This window comes from Dendropsophus ebraccatus, chromosome 8 (assembly GCF_027789765.1).
Source record: "Dendropsophus ebraccatus isolate aDenEbr1 chromosome 8, aDenEbr1.pat, whole genome shotgun sequence".
Taxonomy (NCBI): Eukaryota; Metazoa; Chordata; class Amphibia; order Anura; family Hylidae; genus Dendropsophus; species Dendropsophus ebraccatus.
The window spans coordinates 56,105,662-56,125,323 of NC_091461.1; the positions used below are offsets into that span (position 1 = coordinate 56,105,662).

Consider the following 19,662-nt stretch of genomic DNA (forward strand, 5'->3'; position numbering starts at 1 on the left):
TAAATACTACTGACATGCAAAATGGGGCAATGTATATGGGAGACATCTTCCTTGTGTAATGAGGTGGTGGTGGTGGGGGGTTTCAACTAAAAATCCGAGCTTAGCATACACAGTAACAAACCTATCACTTTAAACACTGCTGATATACACAAGCACACTCCACTGACACAGTGGTTGACACAAACACACATACATATACTCACCAACACACAGCAGTTACACCTCAGGCTTTTCCCTCTTCTGCAGTCAGGCCGATCTTCACACAATAAATTTGAGGACCTGCCCTGTCAGGTGATCAGGTCCTTCTCCTCTCTGTGTGCTGCTTCTGCATTGTTTGCACACCAGTTAGTGGAGTCGGGAGGAGTGGAGTCTGAAGTGCCGGGCACCCTAGTGTAGTAGGGGCCCTGCTATAGTACACACCACCCCTGGTTAGCCAGATTTAGAACAAATGTCCTAAATGGCTAACCAGGGACATTACAGGGCTAAGCAGGGCACCGGCCCCCCTGATATGGTGGGCCCCGTAGTAGCCGCTATAGCTGCCACAGCAGTTTCACCCCTGATTGAGGGTTTAGCAACCATTGACAATATTATTTTTCTTCAAGACAGTGTTCGAGAACTTTACCCTCATTCACTTCTAAAGAGCTCTCCTTCAACATCAGTCAGTAGGTTGAATAACCAGTTTATCTACCCGATCCCTCTGCTGAAGAGAAGAGACACCACACTCCTGATGTGGGCACAACAACTACATGGAGCACAGAGATAAAATTCACAATGTCTCTTTGCTTCTCAGTGAAGAACAAGGATCTAACTTAAGCCAACTTTATCCAGATGGATAAGGGAACAATTTATGGCGCCAATATATTCCATAAGACTTTACAATTCTAGGGGATATATATATGTACAGACAACATCAGGCATTACAGAAATACGCACTAATAGCTACACAAGAGGCATGATAGTCCTGCTCTCAAGAGCTTACAATCTATGAGGAAATAGGGCTGAAACTAATGGCAGAAAGTGCATATTTCAACAGTGCTCCAGCCAACTTTCAAAAACAGTGTAGTGCATGTAAGGCTGAGTGAGTCAGGGTGAACCATTTGTGATGCACAAGCTGGAGTTGCCATTCAACCAAAATTTCACCAAGAATGTAAAGCATGGGGCATTTATCACAACTAGATGATCACAGAGATCAAATTCTGTGGACTGAGTGAAAGGTGGGACTTTTGGAAAGACAAAAAAGGTCCTGTTAAAGCGACTCTGTACCAACAATCTGACCTCCCTCCCCCCCAAACCCCTTGTACCTTCGGATAGCTGCTTTTAATCCAAGATCTCTCCTGGGGTCCATTCGGCAGGTGATGCGGTTATTGTCCTAAAACAACAACTTTCAAAATTGCAGCCCCGTGCCCAAATGGAGTATCTGTGCCCTAACTTTGCACCACCCCTCTGTCCCTCCTCCCCACCCTCTTCATCATTAGGAATGCCACTGGAACATTTTCTCCTGTCTGAACATTGCACAGGTGCCTTAACGATCCAGCACATGTTCAGTATTCACACAGCTGAGGAATTGGAGACAATCTGCCTGGAGCATTCCTAATGATGAAGAGGGTGGGGAGGAGGGACAGAGGTTGTGCCAGCCTAATGCATAGACATTCTAAGCCCCGGCCTTTGGGCTGCAAGTTCAAAAGTTGTTTTTAGGACAATAACTGCATCACCTGCTGATTGGACCCCAGAACAGATCTTGGATTAAAAGCATCTATTCGAAGGTACAAGCAGTTTGGGGGGGCAGATTGTGGGTACAGAGTCGCTTCGACACCACATTCCACAGCAACGACAAAGGCTCTGGCCATAACTTCTGGAAGTTTCTGGTGAGTAAAAACGGAAGGAAAAATACTACTTTGAATAAAAGGTTTTATATAAGAGCTTTAACCTCAAATAGGGACAGACCTATCAAATTAATATGGGATTCAGCACATTTCATGTGTCTGTATATGGAACCTAAGGGCCTTGAGGGGAGACACTTCAGTCACCCACAATATTGCACAAAGGAGAAAGTTCTGTAAATTGAGGATTGGCTCTGCCTCTTGGCAACCTTGCATCTGGATGTTACGGCACAGTGCGGTCCTAGGCTGTACATCTATATAGTGCTCTGAACCTAAACCCCTTCAAAAACGTAAAACAAAAACATAACTATTTTCTTTATACAGTTTTTTTTATTTTACATAATAAAATATAAAAAGTGAATATAATCTAGTATACTATTTCTTCTTTCTGTTCTTTTTTAAAATGTCCAGTTCATTTGATTTGGCCTGGCTTCCACGGCTGTGCTGACGAGACATCCATTCTTTCTCCAGCTGTTTTAACATGTCTGGTGTAAGGAGTCCATCTTGAACCAATCTAGATGTGAGAGATCTTTTCTGGGGTTCAGAATTTGCTGGCTTAGCACCCCTAATTCTTCTAGGTCCAGGTCTCTCAGCGTCAGCCAAAACACTTTCTGAGTCTTTGGATGTTTCATCAATGATTTGGAGAGCTGTCCTGATTTCGGAGGCTCTAATAAGTTTAGTTATGCTATGAACGCCTGACTGAATGATTGAATCCAGCTCCCTCTGAATAGCCCTGACGAGTCCTGCATCCGGAAACATATCCATAAAGCGGTAGCTGATAAAGAAACAGATGTTTAAGTTAATATGCAGCATGGACAGAAAAAGTCTGCACTGTACAACTCTACCCCCTACTCATCAGAGTAATGGAAAAGGATAGTTATCTTATGTCTATGACCTTAAACCATGGGTGCACATATGCCTTAAACCATAAACAATGGTTCTTCGGTTCTCAAACTGCTTGGAACTCAAACTGTATTTTTAAGGAAAGTTTGCTTTGGTTCTCAAACTCTTGCTCGGTTATCAAACACTTTTCAGGCCCCCAGTCTTGATTTACTTGGTATCTGAACATTTTTGCGAGTGTGGATGGTGGCGAGTTTAGCACTGGAGAGGCTTCACATACAGTACAGTATAAGACTGCTGTAGTGCATATACAGTACAGTAGTAGTACAGTCAGTGCACCACCATCTCCCATCCATTACAGTGCACTATACAGTAAAGGATGAGTGATGAGTTAGTGACTACTGTACTATAATTGCTGGTTTTGTTGAATGTTTCTTGTGTATAATGTCCTGTACAGTATAGTGCTGTTCTGTAATGTACTGTAGAGATTACACCGAACACTTATCAATGTAATATATGAGTACTGTAGGTAATTATTGGTGGGTGCTGGAACCAATTAAACACAATTAAATTATTTCCTATGGGAAAACACTGCTCGGTTCTCAAACTGCCTTCTGGAACCAATTAAGTTTGAAAACCAAGGTACCAATGTATACTCATTCAATAATTGTCAGTAGGAACTGTCAAAAGTGTAATGGCAGCAATTTGTTTCCTAATGAAATAAAAATGAAAACTCATCCTCCTCAAGCATGCATGTCTATGGAGAGGATAGTGTTTCACCTCACCTTAACCACAGATAAAGATCAAGGATGTCATGTACAGCTTCTAGATGTATTAGATCCTTGATGGTTTTCGGAGGAGACACAGGCCAGCTGACATGCTTGCAAACCCACTGGAAAGTAAGTGGCTCATTCCTGCTGAACTGACGGGCAAACTACAAAAAGAGTTTGTAGATTAAATAACAGAAATCCTTGTTTTGACAAATGCTTGTACTAACTCTGTAAGCATCAGGTTATTGTTAAAATGCTAAAGCTTTATTAATTACTGGAAGAAAGAAAGAAAAACACAGGGAAAGTGATAACAGTTTTGATACAAGAAAGTCATACTCACCTTTAGTAGTGAAGTGCAAACAAATGGCAAATTACGATTTATGGGTGCGGTGCAAAACACATAACGTGCTCTTAAGTTTAGCGGTATATGTTGGATCATGTCAGCAACAAATTTAAAGTCATCGATATTGCACACAAAGTACCGTCCATCCACTTGAGAGAGACTGACAAATATGTCCTAAAGTTGGAGAGAAGTAGTAAATGACCTATACAAATACTACTTGAACCATCATTAATAAACATTGTAGATGAGCAAACCCAGCAAGCCACATTTGATTACTGGTGGTTGAAGATGTTGGATGCAGCCCTAAGGCTGTCTGGAAAACATGGATGCAGCCAATGTTTTCCAGGACTCCCCTTGGGCTATATCCACCAGTAATCAAATGCCGAACACTCAGGTTCAGACAAACCCAATATATATATATATATTCCTGTGACCATTCCATATTAAGCATCCAGGGTAAAGGTTATACTCCCATTTCTGATAAACCACCCCCTGCAACTGCGCACCTACTGAAATTCAACATGTTTAATTCTCATTTCCCCAGATATCTGGAAAATGGTTCATCATCATCATCATCATTAGGTTGCAATAATAACCTAATGTGTATAGGTGGCATAAGATAAGCTACACTACAAGGTTGGGCACCCATGAAAGTAGTAAAGCAAAACTATCAGCAGGTTAGATGATTCTAACCTGCAGATATGTCCCTACTGCACAGGAGGTGCTGAGAAGGACGGTATTTTTCTTAACCTTCCTCCTCAGCATTATCCGGTAAGACCATTAGTAGCACTAAGGGGAACCAGTTAGAAGCACTGCCTGCCCTTATAGCACCGGTGTACCCTTTCTAATGATAATAAATGGACAACGACAAATGATGAGATGAGAATGGGGACTTGATAATTTTGTGACCTTAAATTTCTACCGAAGATCAGTAGGGCGCCAGGAGATTGATTAGTCTGAAAACTGAATGGCAGCTGCCACAGTATCCCCTAACACTGGTCAGTACTAACACACTAAAAAGGGTAGGCTGCACCCTAGTGTGGGGTACCCTGGACATAATTATAAATCACACAATCAAATATCACAAAGCAGCATACTTACTATAAGGTTGGCGAGAGTGGCATCGGGCAAATGGTAAGCAAACATTTCAATCTGTTCTGCTGTGGGATGCAACCCTGCAGTCTAATAGAGAGGCAAAAAGTCAGAGAAACAAAAGAAAAGCAGCTGCTACACAATTTCTATAGGATTAAATGGGTATTTGTAATTCACTACAATAAAATAACTAGCCAGCACTGATAGCTGGTGTATCAGAGAGGGCCCTTTGCTATGAAAGAGCAGCATCTGTTCTGGTTAACCTGGCCAAGTAATATACAGTTTTCCATTTATTTGAATAGACAAAATGGAGCCCTCAACTGATTTTGGGCCAGCAGTGACAAGCTGAATGTTGGAGATGATTTCTTACAGAATAAGTACTAAGAGATGCTATAACATGGCGCTTATAGCCTCAGTCTTTATTGTATGTTATACCTGTATATCATGAACCGGTTTGTTCAAAATTTCCTTCAGCAGAGGTAGATCATCCAGGACCATGGTGGTAACTTCACCTTCCTTAAACATGGAACTAAACCTGCCAGCCCTGCCTGCTATTTGTAGAGCCTGGGAAGTGGTAATTGTATCAATCTCTTTCTCTCCTTTATCGTTGATTGATGGCTTTAGCAATGAATTGAAAATTATTCTCTTGATGCTCCTAATAGCAGAAAATGACACGTAAACTGTAATATTTGTAACAAAAAAAGATTGCAATATAAGCACAACATTGGTATTTGCTGAAGTGCTAGCCATTGTGACCAAGGGCAAAGGTATTCCTGGATCCTGCTGCTCCACCATGCTTGTAAGGGAACCACCTTTAAACTGGCATTAATGGTCTGAGGCTTCTTCCCAGATTATTGGACTTTTTTTAATCAAAGTGAATGCCAATTTCGGTCAAGCGTAGGCTTACAAATGATTCTCTGTGTTGCCTTATAATTTTGTCAACATTTTTCGTGCACTCTTTGCTAGAAACTTCTGGATTATTGGCTTGAAAGTTAAAGGAGGTACTGTTATTTATATTAAAGTGTCATTTATTAAAAAAAAAACACAAAAAACTTTTGACACGTCAAAAGTTTTGATTGGTCCGGGAGAGAACAAGCTGGGAAGAGAACCGCACTGCTGCACAGTCCAATCCCCGTTCTGTGTCAGTGTAAGTGTTGGACTTCACAGACTTACATTATGAGCCCAACTTAATGCAGTCTTCTCCAGGCTTGCTCTCATGATTGGTTAATTTTGACATGTCAAAAAGTTTTTTTTGTTTTTTTTTTTTAAATGACAATGACAGTAAATTTTGAATTTTGACACTGAATAATAGTCAATGGAGGCATGCGGGTATGTGATAAACCCTTGCCCAATCCAACTTATAGCAGTCAGGCATCACACACGGATAGACTATGGCACACAAGGGAGATAGACTACGGCAATTAAATCAGATTGGGTGGCCAGCTAGGCAGTGTAGCACCCAGCCATCTGTATACTTTGCTAACCACCATGATGGGTTAATCTGTATGAGTTGGCCAAGTATATTTCACAGTGGTTCCTAAATAAAATAACCGTGCTTGTTTCCTTCAGTAGCTGCAATAAATATACTATGTAGGATTTGTCAGCAATAGTATAACAATATATATAACCCCTGTGAATCACCGGAGAACCTTTACCCTACAGTACTGGTTCATGCCAACAATGTCCCTCTCTCGCTTACAATGACTACTATGATAAGATTTCTGATTGCCTGAACAAACTGTAGAAATGAACTTCATTGTAGAAGCACATACATTTTTATCAAGTGACCCATGCCCTTCCTATGTATTTGACTAAGCATTAATGGCTACATACAAACTAGAATACTGGTGACACGGCAAGGGTGCCTAGCCGCAACAAGAGGATAAAAGCAATACACTGTTCACGTACACAATAAAAGAGGTCTTACACATACATAGGTAATACACATCATAAACATGTGGTCAAGTCAGATATTTATTTATACTATTATTATCTGTGAATGATTACTGTACTACATGACTGTATAAAAAAAAAATAATGACATTTACTCACAGGTTCAGTCCCATTCCTATGGCATCTGTGGCCACCAGGATTTTGCAGGGATCATCTGGATCATTAAACTTATTGGCCTGAGCTATTTTTGTTCCTAAAATAAGAAGTCTTTGTTAACAAAGTCGCTTATTGTGAAGAGGCAACGTGCCAATGACACAAAACAGCAGCATTGTAAGCACGGACATCTATAAAATACTGAAAGTTAGAATATTGGGTGCAAAGCACTCTATTAGACAAAAAAAAAAAAGGGTTTTGCAAAAGTCTAAAAGTGATATCCGCAAAAAGGCTTGGAGAAAACCTGTTTTTGTAGCCTTGATGTTTCTGAGCAGCTACCTCTGACCAGTGTCATAAGAAGCTGCCAAGGCCTGGTGCTGGCATAAGTAGTGGTTCTACTGCAAGAGTGACAGCACTGTGGCAAGGCAGCCATTCATTCATCTTAAGTCCAATAGCGTGGTAACAGCATCTCACTCAGGCGGAAATATGGAAAAAAGAAACTTTATTCCAGCATGGCAAACAGAGCGACGTTTCAACCTTATAGGTCTTTCTCAAGCCTTGAGAAAGACCTATAAGGTTGAAACGTCGCTCTGTTTGCCATGCTGGAATAAAGTTTCTTTTTTCCATATTTCCGCCTGAGTGAGATGCTGTTACCACGCTATTGGACTTGAATTATTTTGTCCCTACAGGACACAGGGACAGGTAACTTTTGCATCTCCTTATATAGTTTTTGTGCTTGATAGTACACTTAGACCAGAGGGTCTGTGTGGGGAAGTGCTATAGTGTACATTTTTTACATTCATTCATCTTAATCCAGGCAGAATTTGCTTAAGGGATAGGGATCTTCCAGGATGGCCCTGCACTAAACTGCTCCCATACCGGTCTGGAGTACTGGCTTTTTACACACCCACTTCGCCTTTTCTACCATAGTTAACCCAAAGTATGTCTCCATGGTATTATTAATGCAGTAGCTCCAGAATACCATGAAAAGATCTTCTTTTGCCTTCTCCTGTAGAGCCAAAAAGCTGACTGTTCTCATGTGGAAAAGTACAGATATCCCATCTTTAATTTGTTGGAATTAACTAGTCAATAGATATATTCTCCTGTATAAGCTGCTCTAACTGCAGGAATTGTCCACAAAAGAGAACACTTTATCTGTCACTATGTGAAACCGCTGAGTGACCTCTGTTAGTTGTTACTTATGAATTCATAAGGTATGGTTCAAGCAGAGGAGGCACTAGAGCAAGTGTTTGCCTGCGTGTGGAGCAAACGGAGTGCAGCTATGTCGATAATGGATGAATACAAAGCGCTACTGTCTCACAATATTAAAGGGAAAGTACATAAGTTTCAAGCCAAACACAGAAATACTCACCTGGAGGAAGGCTGCCGTAAATGACAGCACATTCCAAACCCCGCGCCTCAATCTGCCGGCTAACAGAGAAGATATCATTTTTATTGAAACAAACTATGCAGTCGCCAGGCCTTAGATTATCCAGTGACTGAAGTGCATGATCCAAAATCTTAAGAGAAGTCAGCCTTTCATAATTCCGTACCTCAAGAAAAAAAAAGAAAAAAATACTGTTTATATAATAACAAAGTAGCATAACCATGAACATTTCTTCCCCTGATTAGTACTAGTACTGTACATAATAGAAATCACCGCTATAGTAATTACTTTGCCGGCAGATTTATTTTCAAGATATGATGCTTTTCTGGTCACAGCATCTTCCATGTGCATAAGAAGTAACTTTATCTGATCGAGCATATGAGACAGACATTGAATGTTTTGTGGATTTGTTCATATAGTCAACATAAGGGCTCAAGCACACATATACCTTAATCATGGAAGCCATGGTAAACTACTGACATGTGCTTCATTTCAGTCTCTCTTTATAAAGAATTTGTAGACACTGTTAATAGCCATTTACTATGTCAGGAAAAGCAGCTATAGAGAACTATAATAACATAACAAAAGATGGATATAAAGTAATGTTACCTCTACTTCTTCACCAGTTGTGTACATCAGCTCAGTCACTAAATTAATAGCAGCTGCCTCCCCACATAGATGGATTTCTTGTGCACAAATGCCTGAAAATGAAAATTAAGCTGCTTCAATTGAAAAAAAAGATACATGGCTAAAAACAGAGAAAAGGAGGGGGGGGGGGGAGGCACAAATTAAAGGGGTTATCTAGCCATCAGTATTAGATCAGCAAGGGTCAATCTTCAGACACCTCTGCTGATCAGCTGTTTAAAGGGGCCACAGCACTCATGTGAGTCGTGCAGCCTCTTGAATGTTAACTTGCTGTAATTTTTAATAGTGGAAATGCAAAATACTGCAAAGTTCACTTGAATGGGACAACACTGTAGTACCTACAGTGCTATGCATAGTATAGGCAAAAGAAGGGGCAGGGCATACAAGAGCGACAAGTTAAGGCCCTGCTGATCAGCAGTGGTGTCAAGAGTTTTCATGACCAATCTGAAAACAGACCATCCTTATTACCAGGCAGCAACAAACTAATAAAAACAAATGGAAAATTGTAGTAAGTAGTTTAAAAATGTTACCTAGAAGTGCTCTTGTCCAAGCCCAACCTCTACCAGGATCTCGTATCATCTGAATTTCATCTATGACAGCTACCTCATCTATAAAAATAAAAAGAACATCACTGGTATCCCTACCACCTAAATAGGGATCTCATGTATTTACTAACCACTAAAGGTACATACAAGGGGTGTTCATGCTGCACATCTCTACTGTACATGCTGCATGTGCCGATGGCTTTCCTTCTGGATCAACGTGTATCAGTTCCTCCCCTGTGATTAGATCACAAGGGACACCCTTCAAAAAGAGAAGACCATGTCACATAAAGAAATATCTCAGAAAACAAAGGAAGATGTACTTTCACTAGAAGTAATAACTTGCATTCTAGCTGGCTACAGATTAAAAATACTTTTATTGTTTAGTGTACATAGTGCTAGTAATAGAAGATAATGTAAAGCCAAAATATTAAGTATAAAGCAATTCTTACTGCCTCGTTGCTCTTCTTGTAAATCTCATGTGCAAGCAGTTTTAATGGGCCACAATATATCCCAGACTTCGCTCCCAGGTATCTCTGAATTGCATGATAAGTTTTGCCGCTGTTAGTAGGTCCAGCATGAAAAATAATTTTGCGCTGAATGGCCCTCGCTTCAGGGTACCTGCACCAAAAATCAAAGTGACTGAACTGTAAGCATCATATTTACAAAGTTTACAAATATTAAAAAACTACAATACAGTAATACCTCGGTTCAGTATTCAAACCACATTTTCCCCTGAAGTTTTGTTCGGTACCTGACTCATGGAGTGTAAGAATCAAATAAATACATTTACATTGTTCCCCATGGGAAAACACAGTTCTGTTCTGGAACAGCCTTCCAAAATGGATTGTGTTCGATAACAGAGGTATTTACAGTAATACGACCAAATGGAAATAAGACAACCATACCAATTAGGAGGTAATCTCAAGTCACTTATTTTCCGAAGATCATCCAAACAATCCAGCACTGGGAAGACCTGTCTAGCATGCCTCATAAAGAATGGGAAAATATCATCCATGTGGCCTAAAAAAAAAAAAAGAAGGTAACAGAACTGATTATCAAGGAGAGGAGGTTCTGAGAATGCAAGAGGTGCGTGTTGGCACAGTGCTTCAATTTACAGAAACAGCGTTGCTTTTTTTTTTTTTTTTTTTTTAATTAAAAAAAAAAATTGACGGAAAAAATGAAAAAAGTGGAAAATCATCTCTGAAGGGAATCCAGTACAAACTGCAAACAGCAGGTTATATAAAGTGGAAAGAGTGAGGCAAATTTATATAGAATTTTGTGGGAAAAGCTCAACAACTGTCATTTCTCTCTCTATGGCCTTATACACAGGTTGAGTGTTTTTTACGGACGTGCTGTCCGTGGTAGCCGTGTGATGGAGTACCCATGGCATCATCTACCAATATGATGCTGGGAGTCTTTGAATATTTGTGGCACTGTAATGAAGCAGCCACACGGATCCACAAAAGGAACATTATGAATATGCGCCACTCTGTAATTAAAGGGGTACTCCAGCGAAAAGCTTTTTCCCAGTAATTGAAACACATTACAAAGTTATATAACTTCAATCACCTATATGCCCCCCTTCCGTATCTTTCCCCCCTTCAACCTCCCACCAGGAAGTGAAGTAAACTCATTCTTACCTAATGACTGTAGACCTCAAGCTGTTCTATGGAAGCCATTTTGTGACAATGACATCATCTGCATAGGCACAGCTTACTGGTTTGGGGTTTCCCATGATGCCCTTTGTCTCCTGTGATGTCCAACTGACTCTGTAAAACTGTTAGATAGCTTACAGCTTGTTTAGCCAATCAGAGTTGAGTAACCTGAGTCATCTGACAAAGGAAGGCTGGCCTTACAGGGCTTAGACCCGCCTCCCTCTTGATGATGTCATTGTCACAAAATGGCTGCCACAGAAAAGCCTGGGGTCAACAGTCATTAGGTAAGAATGAGTTTACTTCGCTTCCTGGTGGGGGGTTGAGGGGGAAAAAGATAGGGAAGGGGGGCAGATAGGTGATTGAAGAATATTACAAAGTTATAGAACTTTGTAATGGGTTTCAATTACTGGAAAAAAGCTTTTCGCTGCAGTACCCCTTTAAGCAGCCACACAGCTCTGTCATTACAGCGTGGCGCCTATTCATACAGTTCCTTAGCATCATGTGAGAGATGCTGCACGTGCGCGGAATATGGAACGGGTGAATGCAGCCTTAGTGTCGTAATATGTCATACTTTGGAAATCTCTTTCATTGCAATGTGATTATTTTATTTATTTAAAAAAAAAAAAGAAAAGAATTGATTGATCATATGTTGTTTCTGGTCTAATATGCCTGTAGAGTGCACTGCATTACTAACTTGACAGGTCCCCTTAGAGAATTGAGCCTTTAAAAAGTCAAAATATGTTCAGACCTAAGGAATACGTGGTCCCACCTTTGGATATTTAGACCAATGATCCCTTCAAGAACCTGTTGATAGCGCCCCCCATAAAGTTAAATAAGTTTTAAATGTAAATGCACATTATTATCTTATTTTTGTCTATAAGGATATCTCTTTTTTTTTTGGAGCCTTTCACCACAGCAGTCAATGAGATTCCCTCTTTACAGATTTCCCAATGTTATTATATACCTCTGTGTTGTAATGTGATGGTTAGCAGACATTACATAAGCAAATCTAATCGAAAAAAAAATGACAAGCTTCTTTATGAATTACAGTGGACATACCAACTCCGCAGCAAATATCATTCAAGACAATGTGTAAATCCACTTGTATAGGGTCACTTTCCATAACGTATCTTCTGAAGCTTATAAAGGCTTGATGGAAAAGACGAGCTGGAAGAAGAGCAAATAAAATAGGAATTCAGCACATGTGATGTTTAATGCGGAGTCATTTGAGTTATAGCGTAGTTAGACAGGGTTCACACTGCCTTTTTACAATCTGTTTTAAGCAAAAAATGGATGAAAAAACGGCTGCCTTTGAATGTATTCATTTGTATCCATTTTTCTTTGACTTCCATTATAAAAAAAAAAAAAAACTAACCAAAAAGCCGAAGTGGTTTACCACTTTGTGTTCGCTAGAAAGACAGATGCTTTTTGATCCTTTTTTACAACGGAAGTCAAGGAAAATGCACACAAATGCAGATGTTTTCTCATCCCCCGTCTTTTTTTGCATAAAACGGATGAAAAAAGTGCAACCAACCTGTGCAACCAGCCTTGCATTTCTAATCAGTGACATCAATTCTGAATTGAATCTGAATGGAATGAGAGAAACACATTCTGTACAGAGAGTAAACCATCCCAAGTCATATGAAGGACTCCTGTCTACAGCTGTGTAATAGCTCTGCTACATACACTACTAGACAAGGACTACGCAAACTTTCTTACCATCCAAACCATTCTCGGCAGCCAGCTTTTGTATTTCTTTTCTTCTGTAAAACTTGTTTAAAATGTTCAATACTTCACCTAGAAAACAATGATATTAGAATTAAGGGAAATGTAACAGAGGCTCATTGCAAGTTCAAAGAACCATATACACATTACCAGTAAAGAACTCTTAGGAAACAAATAAAACTCCCCTTTTGCCCCAAGATAAGGGTCTTTCTCCAATAAGCTTTATGAACATGTCCCACACTCATATGTAACTGTGTATAAATCAATGACTTGGCTCAGGGACTAATTATATACAATGAGACTATATCTTTCTACTTGCATAATCATGACATATTGATGTGGAATCCACCTCTGGGACCTGTATCTATCTCCAGAACACATGCTCCCTGCTGTAATCCTACCTGCTGTCACGGCAGCTGCATCCAGACAGGGACTGAACAGACAGGGAGCCATGATTACATGAACAGCCAACACAGCTGTTTCTTTGTTTCCTTAAAACATTACTGTCACTTTAAAAAAGGCTGCTCTCCCTGTGTAATTAGAGGAGTTGGGCTCTATAGATTTAGTACAGAACCTACAATGAGATGGGTATAGCAGCTGAGTGAGGCATTCAGCCATGCACTTCTACCAGCTGTATCTAGTGATGAGTGGGAATCTAAACCCCCAAACCGATTGAAAATTTGACACATCTGTGAATCAAAGACAGAAGAAAAGTCCTGCAGCATCCGTAGAATAATTAATAAAGATTTATTCACATGATCTGGTACTGAAATGCAACATTTTGATCCCACAGGTCTTTATCGTGAAAACGTTGCATTTCTGTACTGGATCATGTAAATAAACCTTCAATTACTATACAACAGATTCTACAGGACTTTTCTGCTATGTTCAAGTGCCACTGTCCTTTACATTTTTTTTTCTAAACTAGTCGAGATTTCCTGACAATGAGCAGTGAATTAGAGAGGGGGGGGGGGGGGGGGGCTGGGGAAAGGCTTTTTGAATGCAGATAATGGCATATTTGCCAAATAAACCCAATTACAAAGTTTCTTAAAATCGCCTGGACTACTGATTTCTGCAAAAAAACAACAAAACGAAAGTGACTCTTTAAGGGCTCGCATCTGGACTGTGGGTCTTCCAGCATGCATCTATCCACTATGACTGCCATATCGGACTAAGTTCCCTGGTGCGTTCTTTTGGTACCTGTGTGACATGTCACTATTTTTTAAAGGGACAGTAAAACTAATTTTATTCATTTCTATGGGAGAAACAGAGGTAAACTAAACCACTTTCCTGTTCAGACATAGAAGACAATAGACAGGCCCCATCTCCCCGCCTCTCAGACACATGTCATATCCAGCAGCTATATCATTAATGTCTACCAGGCAAATATCCCTTTAAACACCAAGGCAACCTCTAGCCGATGCAGTCATGCAACCCTTGTATTGTGGGTAAAGGGCTATCACAAGCCAGAGGTTTGCTTCCATCTCCCGTAGCTACAGGCTGGACCCAGTACCATGCTGCACACTACCAGTGCTATACAAGTCCTAGGTATAGCAGCCCCAGGTACAGCCTGGACCCAGCATCATGCTACACACTACCAGTGCTATACAAGTCCTAGGTATAGCAGCCCCAGGTACAGCCTGGACCCAGTACCATGCTGCACACTACCAGTGCTATACAAGTCCTAGGTATAGCAGCCCCAGGTACAGGCTGGACCCAGTACCATGCTGCACACTACCAGTGCTATACATGTCCTAGGTATAGCAGCCCCAGGTACAGGCTGGACCCAGCATCATGCTGCACACTACCAGTGCTATACAAGTCCTAGGTATAGCAGCCCCAGGTACAGCCTGGACCCAGTACCATGCTGCACACTACCAGTGCTATACAAGTCCTAGGTATAGCAGTCCCAGGTACAGGCTGGACCCAGTACCATGCTGCACACTACCAGTGCTATACAAGTCCTAGGTATAGCAGCCCCAGGTACAGCCTGGACCCAGCATCATGCTGCACACTACCAGTGCTATACAAGTCCTAGGTATAGCAGCCCCAGGTACATGCTGGACCCAGTACCATGCTGCACACTACCAGTGCTATACAAGTCCTAGGTATAGCAGCCCCAGGTACAGCCTGGACCCAGCATCATGCTGCACACTACCAGTGCTATACAAGTCCTAGGTATAGCAGCCCCAGGTACAGGCTGGACCCAGCATCATGCTGCACACTACCAGTGCTATACATGTCCTAGGTATAGCAGCCCCAGGTACAGCCTGGACCCAGCATCATGCTGCACACTACCAGTGCTATACAAGTCCTAGGTATAGCAGCCCCAGGTACAGGCTGGACCCAGCATCATGCTGCACACTACCAGTGCTATACATGTCCTAGGTATATGAGCAGCCTCTCCCCACACTTACTCTTATTCAGAGGCCGGGTCAGCTCAGCCCCAATGTCTGACTCCAGGCTATCAGTGTTCTTGAACTCTACAGGGACGAACAATGAAGTATCCAGGGGCTTGCCGTTATCACTAGAGAAAGGCCTGGAAAGGGAGCGCATCCTCGGCCATCCGGTCACGGTGCTAAGGACACCATTGCTGCGGTGAGCAGTGGACTGCAGCCTCCGTGCCTGTAAGCAGCATCTAGCCAGCGACGACACTCTCCTTATGTACATGGCGGGGAGGCCACATAGGACGGCAGAAGCCGCCGGCCACCGCATGCACTGCCTAACGGTACAGCCGGCAATACCCTGGCAAGAGCAGCATGACAACCTGTGGCGCAGCCTGATGACGTATGTGAAAAGCCCCAGCGAGTACAGGACGGCATGACTGCGGCGCAGCCTGATGACGTCAGGGAGAGGCCCCGGCAACCTGAAGAACGCAGCCCGACAAACAGCGACGCGGTGACGTCACAAGAAAGGACCCAACGCCCAGGTGACTGGGGTAATGCCTGCATGACATTGACAGGTCAAGAGAGTGAGAAATGTTAAAACTAGGCTAGTAAAACCCACATTAGTCCACAAAGAAGTGTATCATAAAGGTCACCAGTCACCAGTCAGAATAGCCTAGCTTGCTGCAGTTTTCTGTCAGATTGTGAAGTTATCCATAGCAACCTAGAAGCTTACATATACTGGGGTTAAAGGCGTTGTCCAGCGAAAATTTTTTTCTTTCAAATCAACTGGTGTCAGAAAGTTATATAGATTTGTAATTTACCATACCTCCCAACTTTTGCAAAGAGCAAAGAGGGACATGTGCGCCGCGGTCCCAATAGCCACGCCCCAATAGCGACCCTCCATAGCCACCCCCCCATAGCAACCCTCCATAGCCACGCCCCCATAGTAACCCTCCATAGCCACTCCCCTACAGTCACCACATGCTGCTGACTGAATAGTGCCCTATACAGTATCCAATCCCGCCAAAAATGCATTATACAGTATCCAATCCCGCCAAAAATGCCCTATATGGTATCCAATCCCCCATTATAGTGCCCCACATAGTATCCAATGCCCCCATATAGTGACCAACATAGTATACAATCCTCACATAGTGCCCCACATGGAATCCAATCCCCCACATAGTGCCCCACATAGTATCCAATCCCCCACATAGTGCCCCACATAGAATCCAATCCCCCACATAGTGCCCCACATAGTATCCAATACACCCATATAGAGCCCCACATAGTAGCCAATGCCCCCATATAGTGCCCCACATAGTAGCCAATCCCCATATAGTGCCCCACATAGTAGCCAATGCCCCCATATAGTGCCCCACATAGTAGCCAATCCCCATATAGTGTCCCACATAGTAGCCAATCCCCCATATAGTGCCCCACATAGTAGCCAATCCCCATATAGTGCCCCACATAGTAGCCAATCCCCCACAGAGTGCCCACATAGTAGCCAATGCCCCCATATATGCCCCACATAGTAGCCAATCCCCCATATATGTCCCACATAGTAGCCAATCCCCCATATAGTGCCCCACATAGTAGCCAATCCCCCATATATGCCCCACATAGTAGCCAATGCCCCCATATATGCCCCACATAGTAGCCAATCCCCCATATATGCCCCACATAGTAGCCAATGCCCCCATATATGCCCCACATAGTGGCCAATCCCCCATATATGCCCCACATAGTAGCCAATGCCCCCAAATATGCCCCACATAGTAGCCAATGCCCCCCATATAGTGCCCCACATAGTAGCCAATCCCCCGTATAGTGCCCCACATATTATCCAATCCCCCCATATAGTAGCCAATCCCCCATATAGTGCCCCACAGAGTAGCCAATCCCCCCATTAGTGTGGCCTCAGCGGAAAAAACAATAAACCAGTAACTCACCTGTCCTCCGGTCCCAGCAGCTCCTCTCCCGGCAGAGCGCGCACTCCCGTCATCCTCCGGGGCGGGCAGCGGGGTATACAGACACTGACTGTGCCGGAAGTGATTCATGATAGAGGCTGCAGGTCACTTCCGGTACAGTCAGTGACTCTGTACCCCGCTGCCCGCCCAGGAGGATGACGGGAGTGCGCGCTCTGCCGGGAGAGGAGCTGCTGGGACCGGAGGACAGGTCAGTAACTGATTTATTGTTTTTTTCGGTGGGGCCACTTGAAATGCGGGACACGGGGGGCCGTTCCGGGACCGCGGGACAGAACCCCGAAAACGGGACTGTCCCGCGGTTGGGAGGTATGAATTTACTACTATTAAAAAATCTCAAGGTCTTCCTGTACTTATCAGCTGCTGTATGTCCTGCATGAGGTGTTTTATTTTTAGTGTGACATACTGCTCTCTGCTGACACCTCTGGCCCAGACAGGAACTGTCCAGAGCAGGAGAGATTTTCTATGGGGATTCATAGAAAACCAAGACAGGAACTCGATAATCGCGACAATGGTACATGTAGCTGCCGTAACGATAATTGAACGGTAATTATGAAACACCCCTTTTGCATGCCGTCCCCACTTTGCCTTGCCAAACTTGCAATATTTTGTTTCAATAAAGTAAAAAAAAGTAATTTGTTGAGCAGCAACCCAAGGCTGTGCCATTTAGCCTATTGTCAGTATTATTTGTCATTATTAGAGGGTCTCAGCAGAATCCTGGACGTGTATATACAGGTATACAGCTATGTACTACAGGAGCACATAGTAGTATACGGTATATTATATGCATATACAGTGGATACCTTGCAGTAGAGACAGTAAAGGGAGGCGCTTTGACACTCCTTACTGTGCTGGGCAGGGGGGAGGATGGTTGCGCTCTGACACGTTGTGGTTCGTGCCAAGCAGGAGGGGGTAATGGTGCGCTCTAACACTCCGTGGTCCATGCCAGGTGGGGGGAGGTGACCACTCCGTGGTCCAGGTGGGGGGGCGATGTTACACTCTAACGCCAGAGACGGTATCTGTATTTTCATGGTATATCGCCTAGGCCTGTGTACCCTCCACAGGATTAACCCCTTAACAACGGTGGGGTACATGTATGCCCCTGCTGCATGTGCCTTAACGCAAACGTGCGTACATGTACGCCCCTCTGGGGTGTCACACTATGAAGGAAGCCCAGGAGCTGAGCAGCCGGGCCCTTACCGTTAATGACTGGCCGCCGCAATCACATGGCAGCCCACCATTAACCCCTTAAAAGCTACAATCAGTGTTTAAAGGGGTAGTGCGGCGCTCAGAAATTATTCACAGAATAACACACATTACAAAGTTATACAACTTCCCCATGTCCCACCACCCCCACCCGTGTACCCGGAAGTGTGGTGCGCCCTCTGCAGCGTCATCCGATGCTCAGCCGCGATTGGCTGAGCATAACTGTGCTCAGCCAATCGCGGCTGAGCACAGTTGTGACGCGGCGGAGGGGGGACGGGCGGCAGCGACTCGGCCGTCCGTCTGAAGATGACACAAGATGGCGGACGGCCCTCTACACGGATCAGGTAATGTATAATGCACCACACTTCCGGGAACATGGGTGGGGGTGGGGCGACACGGGGAACGGGGCGATTCACAGACATAACATACATTACAAAGTTGTATAACTTTGTAATGTGTGTTATTCTGTGAAAAACTTTTGAGCGCCGCACTACCCCTTTAAGTGTAAGTGACAGCAGCAGCTCCTGTCACTTACTGATCGGGACTGCGCGGGCATTGCCTGACTGCTGGAGTTATACAGCTTACCTCCATGTACTCATATCTTTAGTCTTCTGACAGAGTCTACCACAGGCAGACACTATCAGAGGATCGCATGCAACACTGATCCCTGCTATGCTATGGTATAGCAGTGATCAGTGTCAGCAATCTAATGTACACTCCCCGGCCACTTTATTAGGTACACCATGCTAGTAACGGGTTGGACCCCCTTTTGCCTTCAGAACTGCCTCAATTCTTCGTGGCATAGATTCAACAAGGTGCTGGAAGCATTCCTGAGATTTTGGTCCATATTGACATGATGGCATCACACATTTGCCGCAGATTTGTCGGCTGCACATCCATGATGCGAATCTCCCGTTCCACCACATCCCAAAGATGCTCTATTGGATTGAGATCTGGTGACTGTGGAGGCCATTTGAGTACAGTGAACTCATTGTCATGTTCAAGAAACCAGTCTGAGATGATTCTAGCTTTATGACATGGCGCATTATCCTGCTGAAAGTAGCCATCAGATGTTGGGTACATTGTGGTCATAAAGGGATGGACATAGTCAGCAACAATACTCAGGTAGGCTGTGGCGTTGCAACGATGCTCA

The 19,662-nt window shown here is 43.2% G+C and overlaps 1 protein-coding gene across 1 annotated transcript; it reads right to left on the reverse strand.

Annotated features, from left to right (window-relative positions):
• Window positions 1-2,229: 2,229 nt before the first annotated feature.
• Window positions 2,230-15,703, reverse strand: SUPV3L1 (Suv3 like RNA helicase). Its single transcript, XM_069979111.1, has 15 exons — window positions 15,346-15,703; window positions 12,923-13,000; window positions 12,263-12,370; window positions 10,454-10,568; window positions 9,998-10,166; window positions 9,696-9,807; window positions 9,534-9,611; window positions 8,968-9,059; window positions 8,344-8,524; window positions 6,978-7,071; window positions 5,361-5,580; window positions 4,935-5,015; window positions 3,831-4,007; window positions 3,506-3,654; window positions 2,230-2,655 (listed from the first exon to the last, which is right to left on the reverse strand). The coding sequence occupies exons 1-15, from the start codon at window positions 15,641-15,643 to the stop codon at window positions 2,256-2,258; spliced, it is 2,352 nt and encodes a 783-aa protein (XP_069835212.1). The 5' UTR covers window positions 15,644-15,703; the 3' UTR covers window positions 2,230-2,255.
• Between the last annotated feature and the right edge of the window lie 3,959 nt (window positions 15,704-19,662).